Consider the following 19,755-nt stretch of genomic DNA (forward strand, 5'->3'; position numbering starts at 1 on the left):
TTCCTCTTTCCCACTCCATCAACGAACCATCACAAAGCAACTCCCATTCAAGACGCCATTAGACTTCACAGGTTTAAATATTTATTTATTATATAAAGCCATAAAGTCAAGAGGTAAAATAGCAATAGAATAGTAAATTAAGATATAAAAACTGACATAAGTGCAGACTTAAAATGATCACAACCATCTTTAGCATTCTAAAACGTGATCTATTTTTTATATACAGTACATTTGTTCCTATCTCAATAGCAAATAAAGTATAAATGTATTTACAAACCATATAGGTAAAAGAATCTCAGAGAAAATATAAAGGAGTACAAAATCCAACGGAGGTTAGGAATATTAGGAAAGTAGAATACGCAAAACGTATATAATAGTTCTGCCATTTCAACAGTGGATGTATAAGCAAAATACGCTCCTATTTAGTTGTTTCCTTTGCGCAAAACCTACACCGTGTCTTGACCAGTCGCAAAATGACAAGTTTCAGGAGTCATGCGACTAAATTGTGCCAAATAGAAACATATTTGATGATGTTTAATGTATGGTAACACGTAGTTTTCATAGTGGGACGTGGGAAGAGCCTTTGTCGCTTCATTGCGTCATGCCTGGTCAGGACACGGTGTTAGCAAGAGAAAAGCAGTACCAAAAAACAGAAGCAAGTGTGGATGGAGAGAGAAGAGAAAGAACAGAGCTAGTTGTTCTTCACAAGAGTCTTTTTAAGGCGAGGAACGAGGAAAACGGTGCCATCCGCAGTGTGCTGAAGGGAGTATTCGTTGGGCGAGAAAGGCTTGCCCTGCTCGTCTCGAAGCATGCCGAAGACCTCCTGGTACAAGGTACTCAACTGCTTCTTCATCTCTCTCAGACTGGTGCTGCGCTGGCTCTTCTCCTTCATCAGACGCTCCTTCTCCTCTTTGAGCGAGTCCAGCTCGTACTCCAGGCCCACAATGTTCTCCAGCTTTCTCTTGCGGCAGTTCTGCGCAGCAACCTTGTTCTTGCCCCGCCGGCGGATGTCTCTGACGAGGGCGAGCTGGGCCTCGCTCAGCTGGTGTTTGGACATCATCTCGTTGAAGTCATCCACAGGCAGATTGATGATCTTGTCCACAGTAAATGGGATCTGCAAGGCTTTTGCTCTCTGTTCATCACGGGAGAGCCGCGCCTCTGAGCGCTTCTTCTGCTTGTCTTTGGTAAATGGAGGTTTGGAGTGGCCGCTGGCCTCCGCCGGCTCTATCTTTGGGTTCTTCGCTTTCATCTCCTGTGCTTCTCCTGGGGGTTTCTCCGAGAGAGATCCCTGCGCTCCATCGCTGAGGTAAACCAGCGGGAATATCTCGGTGTAATCTGACTCCATGCCTCCCGGACTGCCGTCCATCTCTTCCGAGTCGGAGTCGCTGAAACCGAACGATCCGTCTCCGTTCAAGGACTTTCCAGGAGAGCTCATGTGAGGACTGGCGTCCAGCGACAAGCCCGAATCTGAATCTGGGAATTCGGACATAGGCTCTGGTTTTCCTGAGCTGAAGCTTCCAGGTGAGAAGCTGTGCAGATCCATGTGGTTCACAGGAGGATCGCTAGAGATCTCAGCCAGTTGGCTGACCATGTTTTCTCCGTCGGATGCAACAGGGCCACTGTCCTCTTTAACCTCCATCTCGGGATAAAACAGCTCATTGAATTCTTCAGGTCTGAACTCGGCCCCCACATCGGGGACGTTCAGACTCATCTGGCTGAGGTTGGGCGACACCATAGTGTTGAAGGATCCATCATAAGTGTTGATGTATTCGGGAGGACACACCTCTGTCTGCACAGACGGGAGAGGGTCCATCCCCGGCAGATATTGGCTGTAGTTTGGGTCTTGTGCTTCTGCGGAGGGTTTCATAAATCCATTCATATCCAACGACTCCTGCATCTGCATGTTGAGGCACTGCTAAAAATACAAAAGAACAGCCTGTGAATCCAAAGTGAAGACAAACGGGTTACAATATTAGACTCTCTCAACACTGTCTGGCAAGGTTACGGTTGTTGGAGTGTTTCCACGCTTGACCTGCTCAGTAGTATAGTTTGAGTTCAATGCACTGGGGAATGTTGACGCGAGTCACATAACAGGACCTTAACTTTAAACCTTTTTTGTTTAGTTTTGAACCAGCTTCTATGTATACTGAGGTAAAGAAGTGGTTAAATTCAAACAAAAACAAATGAAGTATACATCGAGAGTCGCCAGTCAAACCGCAGCATGAGCTCAGAGGGGGTTATTTGGTTGTTGCTCAGCAACAGGGTTGTTTGCGACTTTCTAAACCACAGGTGGTATAAATCAGAGTACACAAATAAGCACCTCACGACCTCTCTCTAAAAACGATTTTGAAGTAGTTTACTTTAAGATCGAAAGTTCTGTTATCATTTACTCACCCTCACGTCATTCCAAACCTGTTAGAGATTTGTTTGAAACACGGAAGAGGATGTTTTAATGAAACCTGAGAGATTCCTTTCCTATCACTGGAAGTTCATATAAACATCTGCAAACAACATTTTGCTCATACAGATAAAAGTAATACATTTTTTGAATCTGTAAAGACTCTGTTTATTCGTGTGCATTTAAAATAACAACGAAACGTTGTGCTTTTGTAAAATAATGCAAGCAAACAGGATGCGCTTTCTGTCCTCTCTTGAGCGTGAAACTTCGAAACTCCGTTTAAACAGGCTTACAGACATGAAAAATATAGAGAGTGAAATGTCTACTTTTAAATGAGCCAATTCAAATGGAAAACAAATATTCTCAGATTATGTAATCCATATGAAACATGCATACATGCGCATCACTACTGCGGAGATGACGAGTTAGCCGAAGCCGAAAACAAAGAAAACACAAATTTATTATCAAATTATTAAAATGTTCATGCAGCCTTCTTGCTGTTTTTCCCTGACACATTCATAACTATTATATCTGCCCGCTATGCTGTGGCAAGCCTTATGCGTGTGCTTGAGCACTTATTATGCTATGTAGGCAATTAAAGGCTCATTATTATGAATTATAAGGTTTATTAATAAATGTGTGACTAATAGTTGACTAACGGTTAAAACGAACAACTACTAGTCAAACAGCAAAATCTTTAGTCGAGGGCATCCCTATTGTTTAAAAATGAGAAAAGGTTTTATGAGTTCAGAATGTCATGAGGATGAGTAAACAGTGACAGATTTTAATTTCTGAGTGTATTAATGCCATGTTAAGGTGTGTATAGGTGTTAAAGTGTTTTGTAGAGCTGGCGGCATCTAATCTGCAAGTATAAATTGGCTCGGGTGTGTAAATAAACTTTGCATGAAATATTAATTGCATGTCTAGACGTGTCAATAAGTTCATTTTGGACCCTGCACTGATTCTAAGATTAGTTCACCCCCCAAAAAATCTTTTAATTACTCACCCTTATGTCGTTCCAAACCCTGTAAGACCTTCATTCGTCTTCTGTGTTAATTTGTGTTCTAAAGATGAACGAAAGTCTTACGGGTTTGGAACAACACGAGGGTGAGTAACTAATGACAGAATTTTCATTTTTGGCTGAACCCTTTAATAATGTCTAGTTTAGGGTTTATACCTGCAACTCTGGAAGTGAGAGCAACTCCATCCAGGCTTGATCCAGAGAGCCTTGCATCAAAGGATTCTGGGTAAAGGCTGGGATGTCTGGAGGCATCATAAGATCTGTGGAAGGTGGAACGGAGGCATCCAGGCAAGGCGGCGCTGACTGGAGAGAAAACAAAGATAGAGAGATAATTAGACTGAAGTGCAGTGACATGTATAGGTGTAATGTTACCATGAGGTGTGAGGTGTTACACGCGTGACATATATCCCATAATTACCTCAGCTGGCTCATCTAGTGGAAAAGTCTCAGCCAGGAGCTGCATGCACTCATCAAATGACATGGCATCACCGTCCTGTTCTGCGAAAGCTCCATTCTGCACGTACACAGTCAAATACAACCTAATAAAGCCATTGCATATACACACAGAGCAGGAAACATACATGTAAATGCAGATTCTAGGACTGGACTGACTTGAGTTAGTTTTTAAAACAAACTTTCAGTTAAAATTTTTAACAAAGGATGTCTAGATTTCATGTACTGATTTGAATGGGATTTCAGTAGTTACTACTAAAGTGTTTGTGGGGATGCGCTTTGGATTTTAATCCAATGTGCTCTGGATTACACTAAACTATATTTTAATAGTTTTATTATTGCTATGTTAACTCATTTTATGTATTAATAGAATTGAGTCTCAAACTATGCTTAGACTTGCCAAAGTCTGTAAAAAGTCAGATTTTGATGTGATCTCAAACATTTCTCATTGTTCTCATTCTTCAAGAATCAAATGATGTAAGAAAAAAAAAAAGAATCTTTTTTTGAAGTTGGAACATAAATTAAATTAAATTAAATATAAAATTAAATTATATATTAAATTAAATGAATAGTTTCATTAATGCTACTTAAACTATATGTATTAATGGAATATTTACATTAAATTAATTATTTATAAAATCTGAGATGAAATTTCAGCTGGTCTGAAACTACGCTTAGACCAAAGTCTGCTATGCTATCATTTTAGAGCTGTAAACTCTATTTGTTTGTTTATTTTATTTTATTAGTAACACTTTACAAGAAGGTGTCATTTGTTAGCATTAGTTAATATATTAACTAACATGAACAAACAATAAACAATACATTTATTGCTCTAGTAATCTTTAACATTAGTTAATAAAATACAGTTGTTCATTGTTTGTTCATGTTAGTTCAAAGTGCATTAACTAATGTTAACAAACACTTGTGATTTTAATAACGCATTAGTAAATGGTGAAATTGACATTAAGATTAAAAAATGCTGTAAAATTGATGTACATTCTTAGTTTAAGTTAACTAGTGTTAAATAATTAACCTTATTTTAAAGTGTTACCATTTTATTTTATTTAGTTCCAAAGATGTACATAAGTTAAATTTAAATAAAATAAAATTAAATTAAATTAGTATATAGCTTATAATAGTTTTATTAATGTTGTTTCAACTATATTTGTGGGACCACAAAACCAGTCATAGAGGGTCAGTTTTTCGAAATTTAGATTTATACATCATCTGAAAGCTGAATAAATAAGCTTTCCATTGATGTATGGCTTGTTAGGATAATATTTGGTCGAGATACAACTATTTGAAAATCTGTAATCTGAGGGTGCAAAAAAATCTAAATACTGAGAAAATCACATTAAAGTTGTCCAAATGAAGTTCTTAGCAATGCATATTACTAACCAAAAATTAAGTTTTGCTATATTTACAGTAGGAAATGTACAAAATATCGTCATTAAACATGATCTTTACATAATATCCTAACAATTTTTGGCCTAAATGAAAAATTGATCATTTTAATTGACCCATTTTTTATTGGCTATTGCTACAAATATACCCATGCTACTTATGACTGGTTTTGTAGTCCAGAGTCACATTTGTTAATGGAATATTCATAACATTAAGTTAATGTTTTTATAAAATTTGAGATGAGATTTCAGCAATTGCTAACAAACCAAAGTCTGCTATCAAATACCATACATTTTTTAAGATGATCTCAAATATTTCTCATCATTCTCATTCATCTAGGATCAAATGATCTAGGCTACGCCATCATTTTAGAGCTATAAACCTTTACGGTATGTCAACACTATTACATATATAAATTTCTCTTAATGGATTTAGGAGAAACAGTCTCTTGAACTATAAAAGCGCAATCTCTGTGTAATAAAATTTCCCAGGTTGAGTTAGCCAAAAAAAAGCAGTCTACAATTAAGGAAAAACTCAAGAGCGTTCAGTTCGTACAAGACTAAAATCACGTAGTACATCTGTGAAACACAATTTTACCCAACCTCCTTAGGGGAAACGAGGTCTTTAGTGTCCTATCAATGTCGTACAGGGATCGTTTGCGAGTTTATTTGCTTTCCACTTCGTAGAACTGCGCTTACGAAGAAGCCTTACCACCTGAGTTCCAGTAATTATGCCATAGTGGCGGTTACCAAGCAACTAAGCAGCTGCACCCTGTAATATGAGGGGAGGGTGAGGCCTGCTGAGCACCTACTGTATGTGTATGTGTGTGTGTGTGTGTGTGTGTGTGCGTGTGTGTGACGGATCTCAAATCCGCTCTCCTGTTGCCCTGGCCTCGATGTGTACATGCACACCTCTCTTTGGCGGCGTACCTGTGCGATTTCGGCGTTGGTGCTGCCGGCCTGCGTCAGCGGGGCGCTCCGAGGCACAAACTCTCCGGTCTCCTCGTCCAGCTGGAGTTGGGCGAGCAGCGCTTTCTCCTGCTCCCGCAGACGCTGCTGCTGCTTCTCCTCTTCCTTCTCGCGCTGGCGCCGCAACTCCACCTCCTTCTGTCTGTAGCTGAAATCGAACACTTCTCTCCCTGCTCCCAGATCCACGTCCTGCCTCCACAGGATATCTATCAGATCCATATCCTAGAGAGAAACAACAGAGATGAACGTAAGAGCAGGCTTTGAGGGAGCTGGCCACCTCCTGACCACACCCTGCCTGTCGAGGAGGGATTACGAGCCCGTCCCACCTCAGATAAGCACGCGCACAATGCCATCGTCAATGGAATGAATAATACATGCCGCTTCTCCTTTTTCATTCCATCTCTGAGAACCACAAATCACCCACCCACGCGGACACACGCGCCACATTCACACGCTAGTGCTGGTGTTACTATAAATGCTAGTGGAAGATTTAAAGGTCAGTTCAACTCAAAAAGCACAGCGGCTGGAAAAAGTGAATGCTGCAAACTTCACATTTCTGGCCTTCAACTTGCGCTGCAAGTGAAACGCTCACAGGCCGTATTGGTTAAGTTGACGTGTCCTGTGGTGTGATGAGATTAATATCTAAAACTATTTTTAACAGCATTTTCTGGTTACTTTATCATTATTATGCATGCTGTGTTGTTTGATAAGATTGCATGGAATATTTATTCTTTGAAAAATACGTTTGTCACACTACAGGACCATTTTAATTGAACTAGTGAAGGCAAAAGGATCTCTAGGTTTTTGAAGTTTGCAAAATTAATTTCTGTACATTTAAAGTTATTTAATCTAGATGCATTAATTCAATGTAATTTTATTACATTTTAGCTGTTTATTTAATTTTAAAAAAGTTTCCTTATTGTTATTAATTTTATTAATTTTATGACTTCGAAGTGTTAAATAAAATGCCAGCAGCACAGTTTCTGTTGCTTAAGTCTCTTGCTCCTCTGATGTTTTCTCCTGAGAAAAAGACTCCAGTAATAATAATAAATAATAAATAATAAAAATAATTAATAAATAAATATTAATATAAAAGTGAAATTAATTAAGTTGAATTATTAAATTATACATTACATTTTTTAATTAAATTAAATATTAAATTAAATGAATGCATCCAGACTACATAATATTTAATTTACAGAAATTAATTTTAAGTAATTAATAAATTATATTTTTTTATTAAAATTTTTAAAAAATGTATTAATGTTCTAGTTTTAAATTAATTTTATGATTTCTAATATTCTTCTTATTTTGAATAGCAGGACCATTTAAATTTAACCAGTGAAGGTAAAAGATTCTCTGAAGTTTTTATTAAAGTGAAAGTTTGCCACTAAAAGTTTTTATTTCTGTAAATGTAATATGTGCTCCTAATGTCATTTCATTTAAATTAATTAAATTTAATTAAATTAAGTATTAAATTAAAACATTTAAATTACATTTTTATTTAATTTTTAAAAAGTTGTATTAATGTTATAGTTTTAAATTAATTTTAGGATTTCTAATTTTCTTTTTTTATTTTAAATGAGATGCCAGCAGCACTTATTTTACTGTTTATCTTGCTTAAGTTTCTTGCTTCTCAGATGTTTCAGAAAAAGACTCCAGTAATCTCAAATGTGTTTTCTCTATAGTTTTAGAAGAGATACTAATATTTTTTGTCAGACTGCATGGACATTTATTCTTCTGAAAACTAATTTTTCTCATGACATGACCATTAAATTTAACCATTGAAGGCAAAAGAACCTCTGTAGTTTTTATTAAAGTGAAAGTCTGCCACTGGATGTTTTTATTTCTATAAATGTAATATGTGCTCTGGATGCATTAAGTTAATTTAATTTAATTTAATTTAATTTAATTTTATTTTATTTTATTTTATTAATTACATTTTTAAGTGTTATTAATGGTATTCGTTTAAAATTTAATTTATTAATTTCACTAATTTTTAAATAATTTTTAACAAAAATAAAATATCTTTTTTTTTTCTTTAGAGATGCTATTATTTGACATTTATTCTTTGAAGCATGAATGTATCACCTTGCAGGACCATTTAACAGTGACCAGTTAGAGCGCATAAAATGTAAACTTTTTCTAAACTTTTGTTGATTAAAGAAAGACATCTGTGGTCATGTTATATACGACACCAAATACCATTTCTGTTATGTAAAACTATTTATAGTTACCAGACTTCTTTGTAACTGCATACCATGAACTGGAATTTTATATTTTGTGGTAAAACACAGCATGTTTTCACTACTTTCTAGAGAAGAGTCCTACAGAGATCTGGAGGAGTATACAGCCGCTCTGACCAATCAGCAGCCCCGAATGAAACGCCACCCGCCATGTTGCTTTAACTACAGAGATCAGGGTGTTTGTCAAATACAAGGACAGAGAACCAAAAATGTAGTTGGTGTCCTTGTCGCTCGCATGTTTACGTGACCTTGGTAGACCAACAGGAAAAATAAGAAGCACATTTAGATGTGTACATGTCCAACAAAATGCATAAGGCTGGCCTTTTTATTTAAGGTTTCTATTATGTGAAGTAGTGGACAGTAACAAAGTATTTGTTGCCTTTTTTAACTGTGCTTAAGTACAGTTTTTTTCTTTACTATTTATTTTCATTTTCACTTTCATTCCAAAGCAAACTATCATACTTTTTGCTCCACAACATTTCAAAATATATTATTTCACATTGTTTGGAATGGAAGAAACTTAAGCTGACATTTTATCATATTGACATTTACCCCCGGTTTCACAGACAGCTGTTTCAACTGAAAGAAACTTGCACAGACTGATCTTTAAAAATATCAGTGCCTTTGTTTTGTTTCAAGATGCACCCCAGTAATGTTTTTTCTAAGGCATGTTAATGAAAATTACTTAAGTGTCCTTATTGAACTATGGCCTAATCCTGGCTTAGTCTAAACCCTGTCTGTGAAACCAGGCCTTAATGTTTTTATAGTTGAAAGATGAAAACATACATGCACTAATCTTCCTTATTGATTAGTGCTAGCTAGAAAAAATACACATGCTTTATTGATAACAAGGACATTAAAAATCATGTACTTTAACGAAAAGGAGTACTTTTCCAGGAGTACTGTTCGATTGCTATTATTAAAAGATATTATTGTAATTGGTTAAGAAGGGTAATTTGTCAGTTAATGACTAACAGCGCAGAACTAGTTCAGTGATGAGTCCACCGGTTCTGATGCAATACTGAAATTTCCAGGCATGTAAAAAAAAGTCTAATGTGTTATTACTGAAATTATCTAGAGGTCAGTGCATTTCAGCATCTCAAGTGTTTTGAAACAGATAGAGAAACTTGAATGTGCCAACAAAACCAGAAAAACAACAAACAAGGATTTACAAGCAGCGTTTCATCAGTATACTCATATATACGTCATCTATGATATATGAGTCCGGACAGATTAATAGCCTGACATATGGCCATTTTCAGTTCTTGCCATCAGCTGTAACAGCTCTGAAATCTTTAGACAGGTATATTAACAGAGTCAGTTAAAAGTTGATATTTACTCACCCACATGTCATTACAAACCCATAAGACTTTTGTTTATCTTCAGTATACAAATAAAAATAGTTTTTTAATATTGACATTTATTTATCCATTAAAAGTCGATGCATCCAAAACTAGCACACAATAAAAGTAAAGACACTAAAGAAACACAATTGCTTTATATGACAGTGTTTCCCCTACCATTATATTAGGGGGGCGTCTTTGGTTTGGAACGAAATGAGGACGAGCAAATGAACTGTATCTTAAAGAGGACATCAGATGCCTATTTTCCTCAAGTTGGTTTGATCCTTTAGTCTTCATGAAATGTTTTTAACATACTTAAGTTAAAATTCCTCATTCCTTTTTACCTCACCAAAAACAGCTCTGTTCACAGCAACCCATTTCAGTGCATGTTTCTTTAAATGATAATGAGCTATTGCTCACTCCACCCCTCTCTTCTGTTTTTTGTGTAGGGGAGCGCGGGGCACAAACGAACTCGAGGTTAGTTGTTACACACGTGGTTTAAATATTTCCACACATGCCAGCAGAACCAAATTTACGGTATTTGCTAGTTGCCATATCAACACTATGTAGAGAAAAAAGTGTGCCAAAATTTTAAAATCTTTTTAAGATATCGCTTAATATGTATTTAACCATAGTAAAAGTACATTTCTGACTTAAGTAAATTTTTCATCTCAGTTTTTAGTATTTATTTAAAATTAGACAAATCTGTTATTTATCAGTTTAGATTGTTTATTAATGCTTCACTGACTAGCAGAACACACGAACCAGTTTTAAATTCCAGTCACGCAGATGGGGAACGTTGTAACACTGCATTACAACCATGTGATTTACACTATTTACTTTTACGAGTTTTAATGAGAAACAGGTGAATAAAGACCGCATCGAATGCTAAGTTCACTTTTTCTTGTTGTTTGAACATTAATGTGTGTTGGCAGTGTATGTACAAATCTACCCTATAATGATAAAAATCCATGTAGTGGTTTTTAATTAATCTGTAAAAATAATATTTGCTTTTTCAAATTGAGCCGTTCTCAGATGCCTGTCAGTGTTGCATCACACCCACAGAGGCCGCTCCCACGATAGTTGATTGACATGAGCGTCTTACCTAAGATCACCTGTAACAGTCCGACCTCCATGTTTTGATGCCGGAGCAGGGATGTAAGTTAGACAAGAATATCTCCGATTGATCGATTGAGGTGTTGTGTTGCTGGATGTAATAATGAACATAGTGGTCGTCATTTACTCACGACATCTGAGCCGCTGAAGATGCAGTGGATTACGTTTGTTTGTGAAGGGAATGCGCCTCCCGATCTACATATATCCGTCTATGTTCACGCGAATCATTCGTGATCCAGCTTCACTTACAGAAGTGAGTATAAGGGTTTTTTTATGAATCTTTGCGATCGCCTTTCCTAATAATGTGCCAGTTGGCAAGTTTAGTGGCTAAACACGGCTAAAATAAACAGGCTCGTCACTCCACAGAGAGAAGAGAGGGGCGGGGCAAGCAGAGCTCATTTGCATTTAAAGCAACCTCGACCAGAACAGGATGATTGTTGCAGAGCTGATATTGACAAGGTAAAAAGGGTGGTGTTTTACACAACCATTGAGAATTTTTAACCAAAGTATATTATAGACTTTTCATTAAGACCCTAAAGGATCATATCAACTTGTGGAAAATGAGCATCCGATGACACCTTTAATGTTCAGAAATTATTATTTCAAGAAATGTAAAGCATGTTGGCTCGTTTATGTGTCTGGTGTTTTGTGTGTGGAGGGAGGGGAGTGTCTCTCTGTGTTTTTCTGAATGTCTGAATGTGTTTCTTCATTTGCGCACACTGTTTTGAATTATACTGTATAGCTGTGTGTTGTGTGATCAGGTTGCAATGTGTTCTCCAAAACAGATCATTTTTAATTCCATAAACACACTATTATTTTATTTTTTAAAAAGTTAATAATTTACAGCAACATATTTCTACTAGACAAGTGTGAAATTAATGTGGATTAAAAAATTATACTCTGAACCCCACATGGATTTACACAAACTGAGAAAGTCATTAAGTGTTAGGCTGTGCCCCATGCTCCCTTTTGGCCCTTAATTTTGGCCAAAACCAAAATTAATCCACTGTGTTCATAGTGCTTCTCATATCAGAAGAAAATGAAGTCTCCTATGTTGACTTTTCAACTATGCTTACGAGACATTGTTGTCGCTACAGCTGCTCGAGCGCAGAGAAAATTTGCGACAGCGTACAACTGGCTGAGGGCGGAAATATGCTAATACAAGACAGTCCATTAGTGGTTGTGGGCGGAGCCTGAACAGTATGACATCGTACTGCTCATAAAATCAAAACGGCTTGATAATTGAGACTGTTTAGGTTTTTTGGGGATTAAAAAAAAGGAGTAAATAGATTTTTATCATTGTAGGGTGGTTGTGTTCACACACTACTAAGACGCATTTATATGCAAACACCATGTAAGAGTGAATTTTGCATCCAGTGTTTCCTTTAAAAATGGTAATCAGCCACCCAGCTCTATAAATATCATTCTCTGCAGCACATGCAATGATGCAAAATGGTTCACAAGTCCCAGTTCTAATGTTACAAACCACCAATGGGACATGAGACATTTATCAATGCTGGTTATTAAAATTCTTCCCAAGAATTCGAGTGACAAAAAAATTTATGAAACCTTGGCCTCTGTCTTTTCTTGATTGATAGTGGTGGGAACTAAAGTCTTCACTACATCAACAGTGTTTGAGATATGCTTTACTATGTCTTTAACCTCCTCTATTTACACAGTGAAAGCTTTGCACGAACTGTCTGCATTTATCTGTTTATGAGGTCAAAAAAAAACATGTCAAGCATGTGACTCGAGATTTGTAGAAAATGAGCTTCCTATAGTTTTAGATCACAAGGCCCAGGGGACTAAACAGAGAAGAAGTGTGTACTGACAACAGAGGAACTGCACAGTTTTAAAAGGAAGCGATTCTGTTTTGCAATTCTGAATCACTCATCAGCACTGACATCACAGCGGCGTTCAGTATTTGCTACACTTTAACTAAATATGGCAGCAAAAATGTTTGTTTTGGACTAAAGGACTGCTTCTTTTTCAATGTATTAATAGTAGTAATTTTGGCAGTGCATAAATTCTTAGTCAAGTTAATTTTTATAAACACATAAATTACACATTTATGTTAAATATAACAATAAGGCTAGAGAATAATTGCGTGTGTGAGATCCTGGCGTCACAGAGGCCTCCAGACAGCAACATGGAGCGACATGCCCGTCTCGCTTTGAGTCACACACATCCTTTCCAGCTCCAGATAACAGACGGGGGCGGAGCCACAGAGATGATGAAACATCTAAACAACTGCTAAATGGGCCTCTCTCACGAGAAGACTGACCGGACCATCTCCTCTAGCGTGAACAGAAGCGCTCTCTTCCTCCTCAGAGGAGAATGAATGATGAATGTCTGTTTCCGTTTGTTTAGCTTGGATGTTTTGGTTGTGGAAATGTTTCCTTAAAGAGCCTCTTGCTGTCAAAAGATATTCTGTTGTTTATAAATGCGTTACAAAAGCATATGTGGTTAAAAACAGATCTTTAAAGATACAGATTGTCCAAAACTGAAAATATTTGGGTATTATTGTTATTATAAATTAATAATATTTTATTTATTGTTGTTTATTGTTTATGTTATTCTTTCTTCGATGAAACACCAGACAAAGTGTTTGCCAACTGTCTGAGCTTTTGCTGTTCATGCAAAAAAAGTGGATGGTGACTTTTACTACCAATATATACACATTTGATATAAAAAAAAATATATATATATATATATATATATATATATATATATGCCAAACAGAGCAAACATGAGCAAACTATAATAAAATTATATATATATATATATATATATTGTGACGAGTCGACTGCCTCCCCCCCTTATTGTCAGCTGCACCCCGTCGGTAATCGCCGCCCTTCACCAGGCTCCCGACGGGAGTGGGCGTGTGGGAGGAGGAGGGGCGCCGAAACATCCAGGTCTGGCGGCGTGTGATGAGGCACACCTGATGTGAATGAAGCCTCATCACCGCCGCTGTTAAAATGCCGAGCGCGCCTCTCCTCAGGAGACCGGTCTCTTCCCCGTGCATGCACGCTGGTGTCCTCGTGGGTCCAGGAAGGGGTGAAGAGGGAACCAGCGCCGCAGGACGAGTTGCCGGACCCCGCGGGTTCGGATGAGGACCGCACCCGTAACGGCTGACGGGCCAAGATGCCGGGCCGTGATATCCCCCAGAAGCGCCACGTAGGTGGAGGAGCACGATGCCGCTAGAGAAGCCGCCGCCCCTCGCACCCCGGACCTGAGTGGGGAGCGCGTGCGGCCGCCGGACTCCGCCCCTTACCTGGACCCTTCCCTTTTGGAACACTACCCCTCCTTCACGGAACCCCGTCACTTCGAGGACACCAGATCCCCCTTTTGTTTTGGACACTTTTTCCCCCTTTTTTGGACACTTTGTTTTATTGTTTAATAAAAGCCTCTCCGAGGCCTGACGTCACGCCCACTGTGTCTGTCGCTTTGCTCCGCCCCGTGACAAGTGGTGGAGAATGCGGGCATGGGCGGAGCTTAGGCAGCGCAGTGGGAATCACCTGGTGACGTCATCCCCTCTCGCTCGCAAAAGAAGTCAATGGAGATTCGGACCCGGAGGACGGAGAGAACGGTGACGGCCTCCCAGCCGCTAAAGGGGTAAGTGACTTGTTTCATTTAATATCACTTACCCTGCGGTTGGTTGAGGCTGTCGACTAAATTCCGGTTTCTCTGTCCCCGGTCCGGTGGCGTTGCGAGAGGGAGTCGCCCGGAGAGGAATCCCCGCCCACTCCGACCGCTGGAGCCTGGTTGAGGAAGGTAGCACTCCTGCGTGGGCGGCGACCGAATGACGGGGATGTCGCTTGGGGGGGGAATGTGACGAGTCGACTGCCTCCCCCTTATTGTCAGCTGCACCCCGTCGGTAATCGCCGCCCTTCACCAGGCTCCCGACGGGAGTGGGCGTGTGGGAGGAGGAGGGGCGCCGAAACATCCAGGTCTGGCGGCGTGTGATGAGGCACACCTGATGTGAATGAAGCCTCATCACCGCCGCTGTTAAAATGCCGAGCGCGCCTCTCCTCAGGAGACCGGTCTCTTTCCCGTGCATGCACGCTGGTGTCCTCGTGGGTCCAGGAAGGGGTGAAGAGGGAACCAGCGCCGCAGGACGAGTTGCCGGACCCCGCGGGTTCGGATGAGGACCGCACCCGTAACGGCTGACGGGCCAAGATGCCGGGCCGTGATATCCCCCAGAAGCGCCACGTAGGTGGAGGAGCACGATGCCGCTAGAGAAGCCGCCGCCCCTCGCACCCCGGACCTGAGTGGGGAGCGCGTGCGGCCGCCGGACTCCGCCCCTTACCTGGACCCTTCCCTTTTGGAACACTACCCCTCCTTCACGGAACCCCGTCACTTCGAGGACACCAGATCCCCCTTTTGTTTTGGACACTTTTTCCCCCTTTTTTGGACACTTTGTTTTATTGTTTAATAAAAGCCTCTCCGAGGCCTGACGTCACGCCCACTGTGTCTGTCGCTTTGCTCCGCCCCCGTGACAATATATATATATATATATATATATTTTTATAAATAAAATAAAAAAGTTACACTTTCCTTAGGTACTAAATTAAGTAAAATAAAGAAAAACTAAAACATTTTTAAAAAAGAGCAAAACTTATAAAAACTGAAAACACACTCACATGTGTGTCTATATATATAAATAAAAATAATAAAATAAAATAAAATAAAATTTTAAAAATAAAAAAAATACTAAATTAACTAAAACAAAAAATACAAGCTAAAACTATACATACATTTAAAAAATAAAAAATAAAAACTTATAAAAACGAAAAAACACAACAAAATGACAAACACTTTAACTTCAATTAAAATGAAAAAGGAAAATATTAAAATGCAATCTATTTCAAAATATAAACAAAAACTCTAATAGGATATCTGTGATACTAAGTTAACACTGAGTTTTAGTGTTTCACTGAAAAAGAAAACAATATTGGTCTGAATGATATAAAGATGACTAAATAAGAAAAAAAATAATCACCATTTGTTGGTCAACTACTTTTTTAAAGCAAAAGGAATGTTGAGATTTTTGTGATGGCAGTGAGTGTTTTTGATCTAATGTAGCAGGCATGTGCTCATGTGATGTGCTCTGCCTGCTGACGATGTAAGTTTGGTCATATCTCTAATTATGTATTAACCATCTGCGCAGTGAAAATATCAGTGACTAGTGAGGCTCATCGTACTGAGTATTGCACGTATGTTCGTGCATCCATGAGCCTATGGATGATTGTGTTTAGAAGTGAAAAGTATATCCAAGACACCCCTAACTACATAATTAATGCTGCTCAAAGTGTTGTTATCATTAACCAGGTTAATGGTAACGAGAAACCAAGGCTGGATATTAAAACTGCAAAGTTTCCTGATAAAGAAGAGATTATTTTTCACGCCTGTCTCACTTCCTGTTCCTCTACAGACTACGGGAATGTGGAATATACCATTGGAGGAACAAGAGAACTCCTTGTTCTCTAATTTTTTTTCACTGCACAGTTCAGGCAGGTGATACTGCACGTAATCAGTGTGAAAACCGGTTTACCGAACCCTCATATTATTATTCCACTCTTGTTTTTCAAAGTAGGTGAACAGTCTGAAAAGCCTAAAAACTAATACTAACAACGGCTAAACTAATAATAAACGTCTTGCTGTTTTTTTGCTCAGATGATATTAGTTTATTTTAAAACAGGGTCGTCATCAAAGGAGGATAATTGGGAATTTTGATCCGGGCCCTAAGGTGAGAGAGGCCCAAACATGTCTTTGAGGCCCTGATTTACATAATAAACTAAATAACGTTTATAGGCTTATACTGTGTATATAAAAATACTGAATGTGTGATATTACAATAAAAACAAAACAAACAGGAAGTGAATATTATTACAAGCATCTAAACATTTGTTTCTATTAAAAATTATTTAAATATAGTTCCCTTTAACATGTTTAAACGTACTTTGCGTCAGCACACACATTAAAGTTTTAGGAGCACTTAATTATTTTTATTAATAACACTGACATACTCAAATACATTATATACTGCTAAACAGATCATTAAGCAGCCTAAAGTATGCAGCGCAATAACGAATTTGGTGTTTTATAAACGCTCATCTAACATAAAATTAACCTAGCATGAAAGCTGCGAGTCCTAAATATGACAAATATCTGTATCATCCCTTAAAAAATGGAGATTTTGACCTGTTCGACCTCATAACCTTCACACAATGTCATAATTCTGACATGACCTATAAAATAGAATGTGTGCAAAATATATAAAAAAATATATATATATATATATATATATATATATATAAATATATACACATATATACTTTAATGTAATTTATAAGACAAAAGTTTATAAACAACAAGGCCCTACTAGGTGACAGCTTAATTTAGGCTTGTTATTACCCATTCTGGTGTTTATTATTAATAATATAATATTAATATCATTAGTATTTTTATTTAGATGTTTTGTTTTGTACTTTCAATACAAAAAGTGCAAGAGACATAAAGACATAAAGCTCATTTAAAATTTAGTTTGACCTTTTGTGATTAAAATGCCACTTTTTTTTGTAAGAATTTCACGTTTCAGTGCCCCACTGAAATTGTTGATGCCATAAAACCTTGATCCATACATACATTTTCATGCATTTACTTCTAAAACTAAAATGCACTACTGATCAGTATTATGTAATGTTTGTCAGTGAGTTAATAATAAAATTTTTATGTGTTTTACTTGAACCCTAGCTCCTTATTTCAGTTAGATATACAGAATTACATTAGTTGTGATAGAGGCTAATCACTTAAAGCTGAGGACTGCTTCTTTACGTCAGGATACACGGCTAAAGTAAACAGCCACATTCCAGATTGGAGCCGCCTGCTATTGTGCAAGGCGCCGGTCAGCGCGCATGCGCAGAGAGCGAACGCACAGACGCTTCTGCTGCGGGATCGCACGCAAAAACATCAACGCGCAACGACACATCTCATGACAGAAGCTGAACCGTGGGACACCTTCGCATCGCGTTACCAGCCATTAAACACCGTGATCATTTATAGTCACCTTTTTTTGTTATTTCTTCCTTCCTTTCGTTCTTAGGACGGCCCAAGTTCAATGACGATGCAGAATTTTGTGTGGAAAGGAGAGTCGAGAGAAAACAGAATAGAGGAAACGCCTCCTTTAACATGAAATATATATTAAGAAAAGTCGACGTTTCAACAATTTCACCGCTACAACCACGTCATTACGTATAATACAATATTCAAGATAAATATCTTGAAACTAATCATGTTGAAATAAAATCAGTGATACGAAAGGCTATTAAAAAGTCGCATGGAAGTGAGTATGTGTGTAAGGCAGTGATCTGTTAACACATATGTGACATGAGCAATAAATGTAACATCTGAATATAACATATGTCCCACGCCACTGGTTCAAAGGGCAAAATGATGTAACATCATAGTACAATTAGAAAAACTGACATTACAGTGTCATTTAAATATTATTAAATACTTAACATTATTATAGCATTAGTGACTGAGTTAAGTGTTATTAAATAGTACTTACCTGTTGGCTTGGATGCATTTTAGGCAGTTCGATCTCCATCATGCTGAGAGAAAATCTCTCTTTTTTTGTCGTAACTCCTAATGTGGTTTCTTTGTTTGTAATCCTTCACAGCGAAATAAAATAAGGCTTAAAATAAATACGGCAGATTGTCTTTGCTAGACGATGCACTTCTGAAGGAAATGCTGTCTGTGTAGTTATGAAAATTTACGGAAAGCCCCAGTCATTGGATGGCTCCGCCCACACTCACGTTGACCAATAGAAAGCGCTCGCTGAGCTGTTGCGTTATACGCCCCCCTTTTACCGCCCCACTCTACTTACTGTTAAACCCTCCTGAATATGAACCAAGATGAACCTTTCTTGATTTTAACAATAACTTTATAGAGCTATATATTTAGTTTATTTATTGTCTATCTTAAAAAAAGCACACGGTTTGATGAATAGCATATACTTTATTATTTTAACATAAATCGCCTTTTCTAACTAAATATTCACGTTTTATCTTAACAGCTGAGTTTTTAAGGGTTAAAAAAATGCCGTTTTTTAAAAATAATAATTTAAAAAGCAAAGGTTCATTGACTGCTATTAGGTGCTGATCTAGGTGGAGCAGATCACTGCACCTGCTCGGTCTCCATAGGATAGGCCTAGTGTGAGGTGATTTTTCTTAGCCCTTGGTTGACCTGTAGTATCAAACAGTCAATCTAAGAACACACCTACTGTACTAAGTCGCGTGACCTGCATGTCTGTCTGTCAGATAGCGACCCCTGCTGTTCAGGCTTACGCTTTTCCAAATGCATATGTGACCCTGGACCACAAAACCAGTCTTAGGTTGCACGAGTACATTTGTAGCAAGAACCAAAAATGCATTGTATGGGTCAAAATGATCGATTTTTCTTTTATGGCAATCAGGATATTAAGATCATGTTCCATGAAGATGTTTTGTAAATTTCCTACAGTAAATACATCACAACCTAATGTCTGATTAGTAATATGCATTGCTAAGAACTTCATTTGGACAACTTTAAAGGCAGTTTTCTCAACCCTCAGATTCGAGATACAAATAGTTGTATCTCGGCCAAATATTGTCCAATTCTAACAAACCATAAAGCTGGAAAGCTTATTCATCATGTAATTTATTATTATGTTAATCTCAAGAAATTGACCCTTATGACTGGTTTTGTGGTCCTGGGTCACATATGTGCATTTTCCCCTCACAGTGTTATTAATCTTCAACCT

At 37.9% G+C, this 19,755-nt stretch overlaps 1 protein-coding gene across 2 annotated transcripts; it reads right to left on the reverse strand.

Moving 5' to 3' along the window:
* Positions 1-68: 68 nt before the first annotated feature.
* On the reverse strand, positions 69-18,730 carry nfe2l2a (nfe2 like bZIP transcription factor 2a). 2 transcript variants are annotated; one of them, XM_051119156.1, is made up of 5 exons: positions 18,523-18,730; positions 6,206-6,466; positions 3,838-3,933; positions 3,576-3,722; positions 69-1,912 (listed from the first exon to the last, which is right to left on the reverse strand). In XM_051119156.1, exons 1-5 carry the CDS (start codon positions 18,562-18,564, stop codon positions 692-694), a joined length of 1,767 nt encoding a protein of 588 aa, XP_050975113.1. In that variant the 5' UTR covers positions 18,565-18,730; the 3' UTR covers positions 69-691. The 2 variants fall into 2 exon arrangements, with proteins under 2 accessions (XP_050975113.1, XP_050975112.1); XM_051119155.1 differs by having other exon boundaries at positions 69-1,915; positions 18,523-18,728.
* Positions 18,731-19,755: the final 1,025 nt, after the last annotated feature.

Source organism: Labeo rohita, chromosome 9 (assembly GCF_022985175.1).
Source record: "Labeo rohita strain BAU-BD-2019 chromosome 9, IGBB_LRoh.1.0, whole genome shotgun sequence".
Lineage (NCBI taxonomy): Eukaryota > Metazoa > Chordata > Actinopteri > Cypriniformes > Cyprinidae > Labeo > Labeo rohita.

What these genes read in the sequence shown, in the direction of transcription:
- nfe2l2a (XM_051119155.1), bottom strand. Translation starts at nt 18,564, where the DNA reads ATGATGGAGATCGAACTGCCTAAAATGCATCCAAGCCAACAG. An exon ending in CCAACGCCGAAATCGCACAG is followed by an intron (nt 3,934 to 6,205) that starts GTACGCCGCCAA and finishes GTGTACGTGCAG; the next exon opens with AATGGAGCTTTCGCAGAACA. An exon ending in CACTAGATGAGCCAGCTGAG is followed by an intron (nt 3,723 to 3,837) that starts GTAATTATGGGA and finishes TTTTCTCTCCAG; the next exon opens with TCAGCGCCGCCTTGCCTGGA.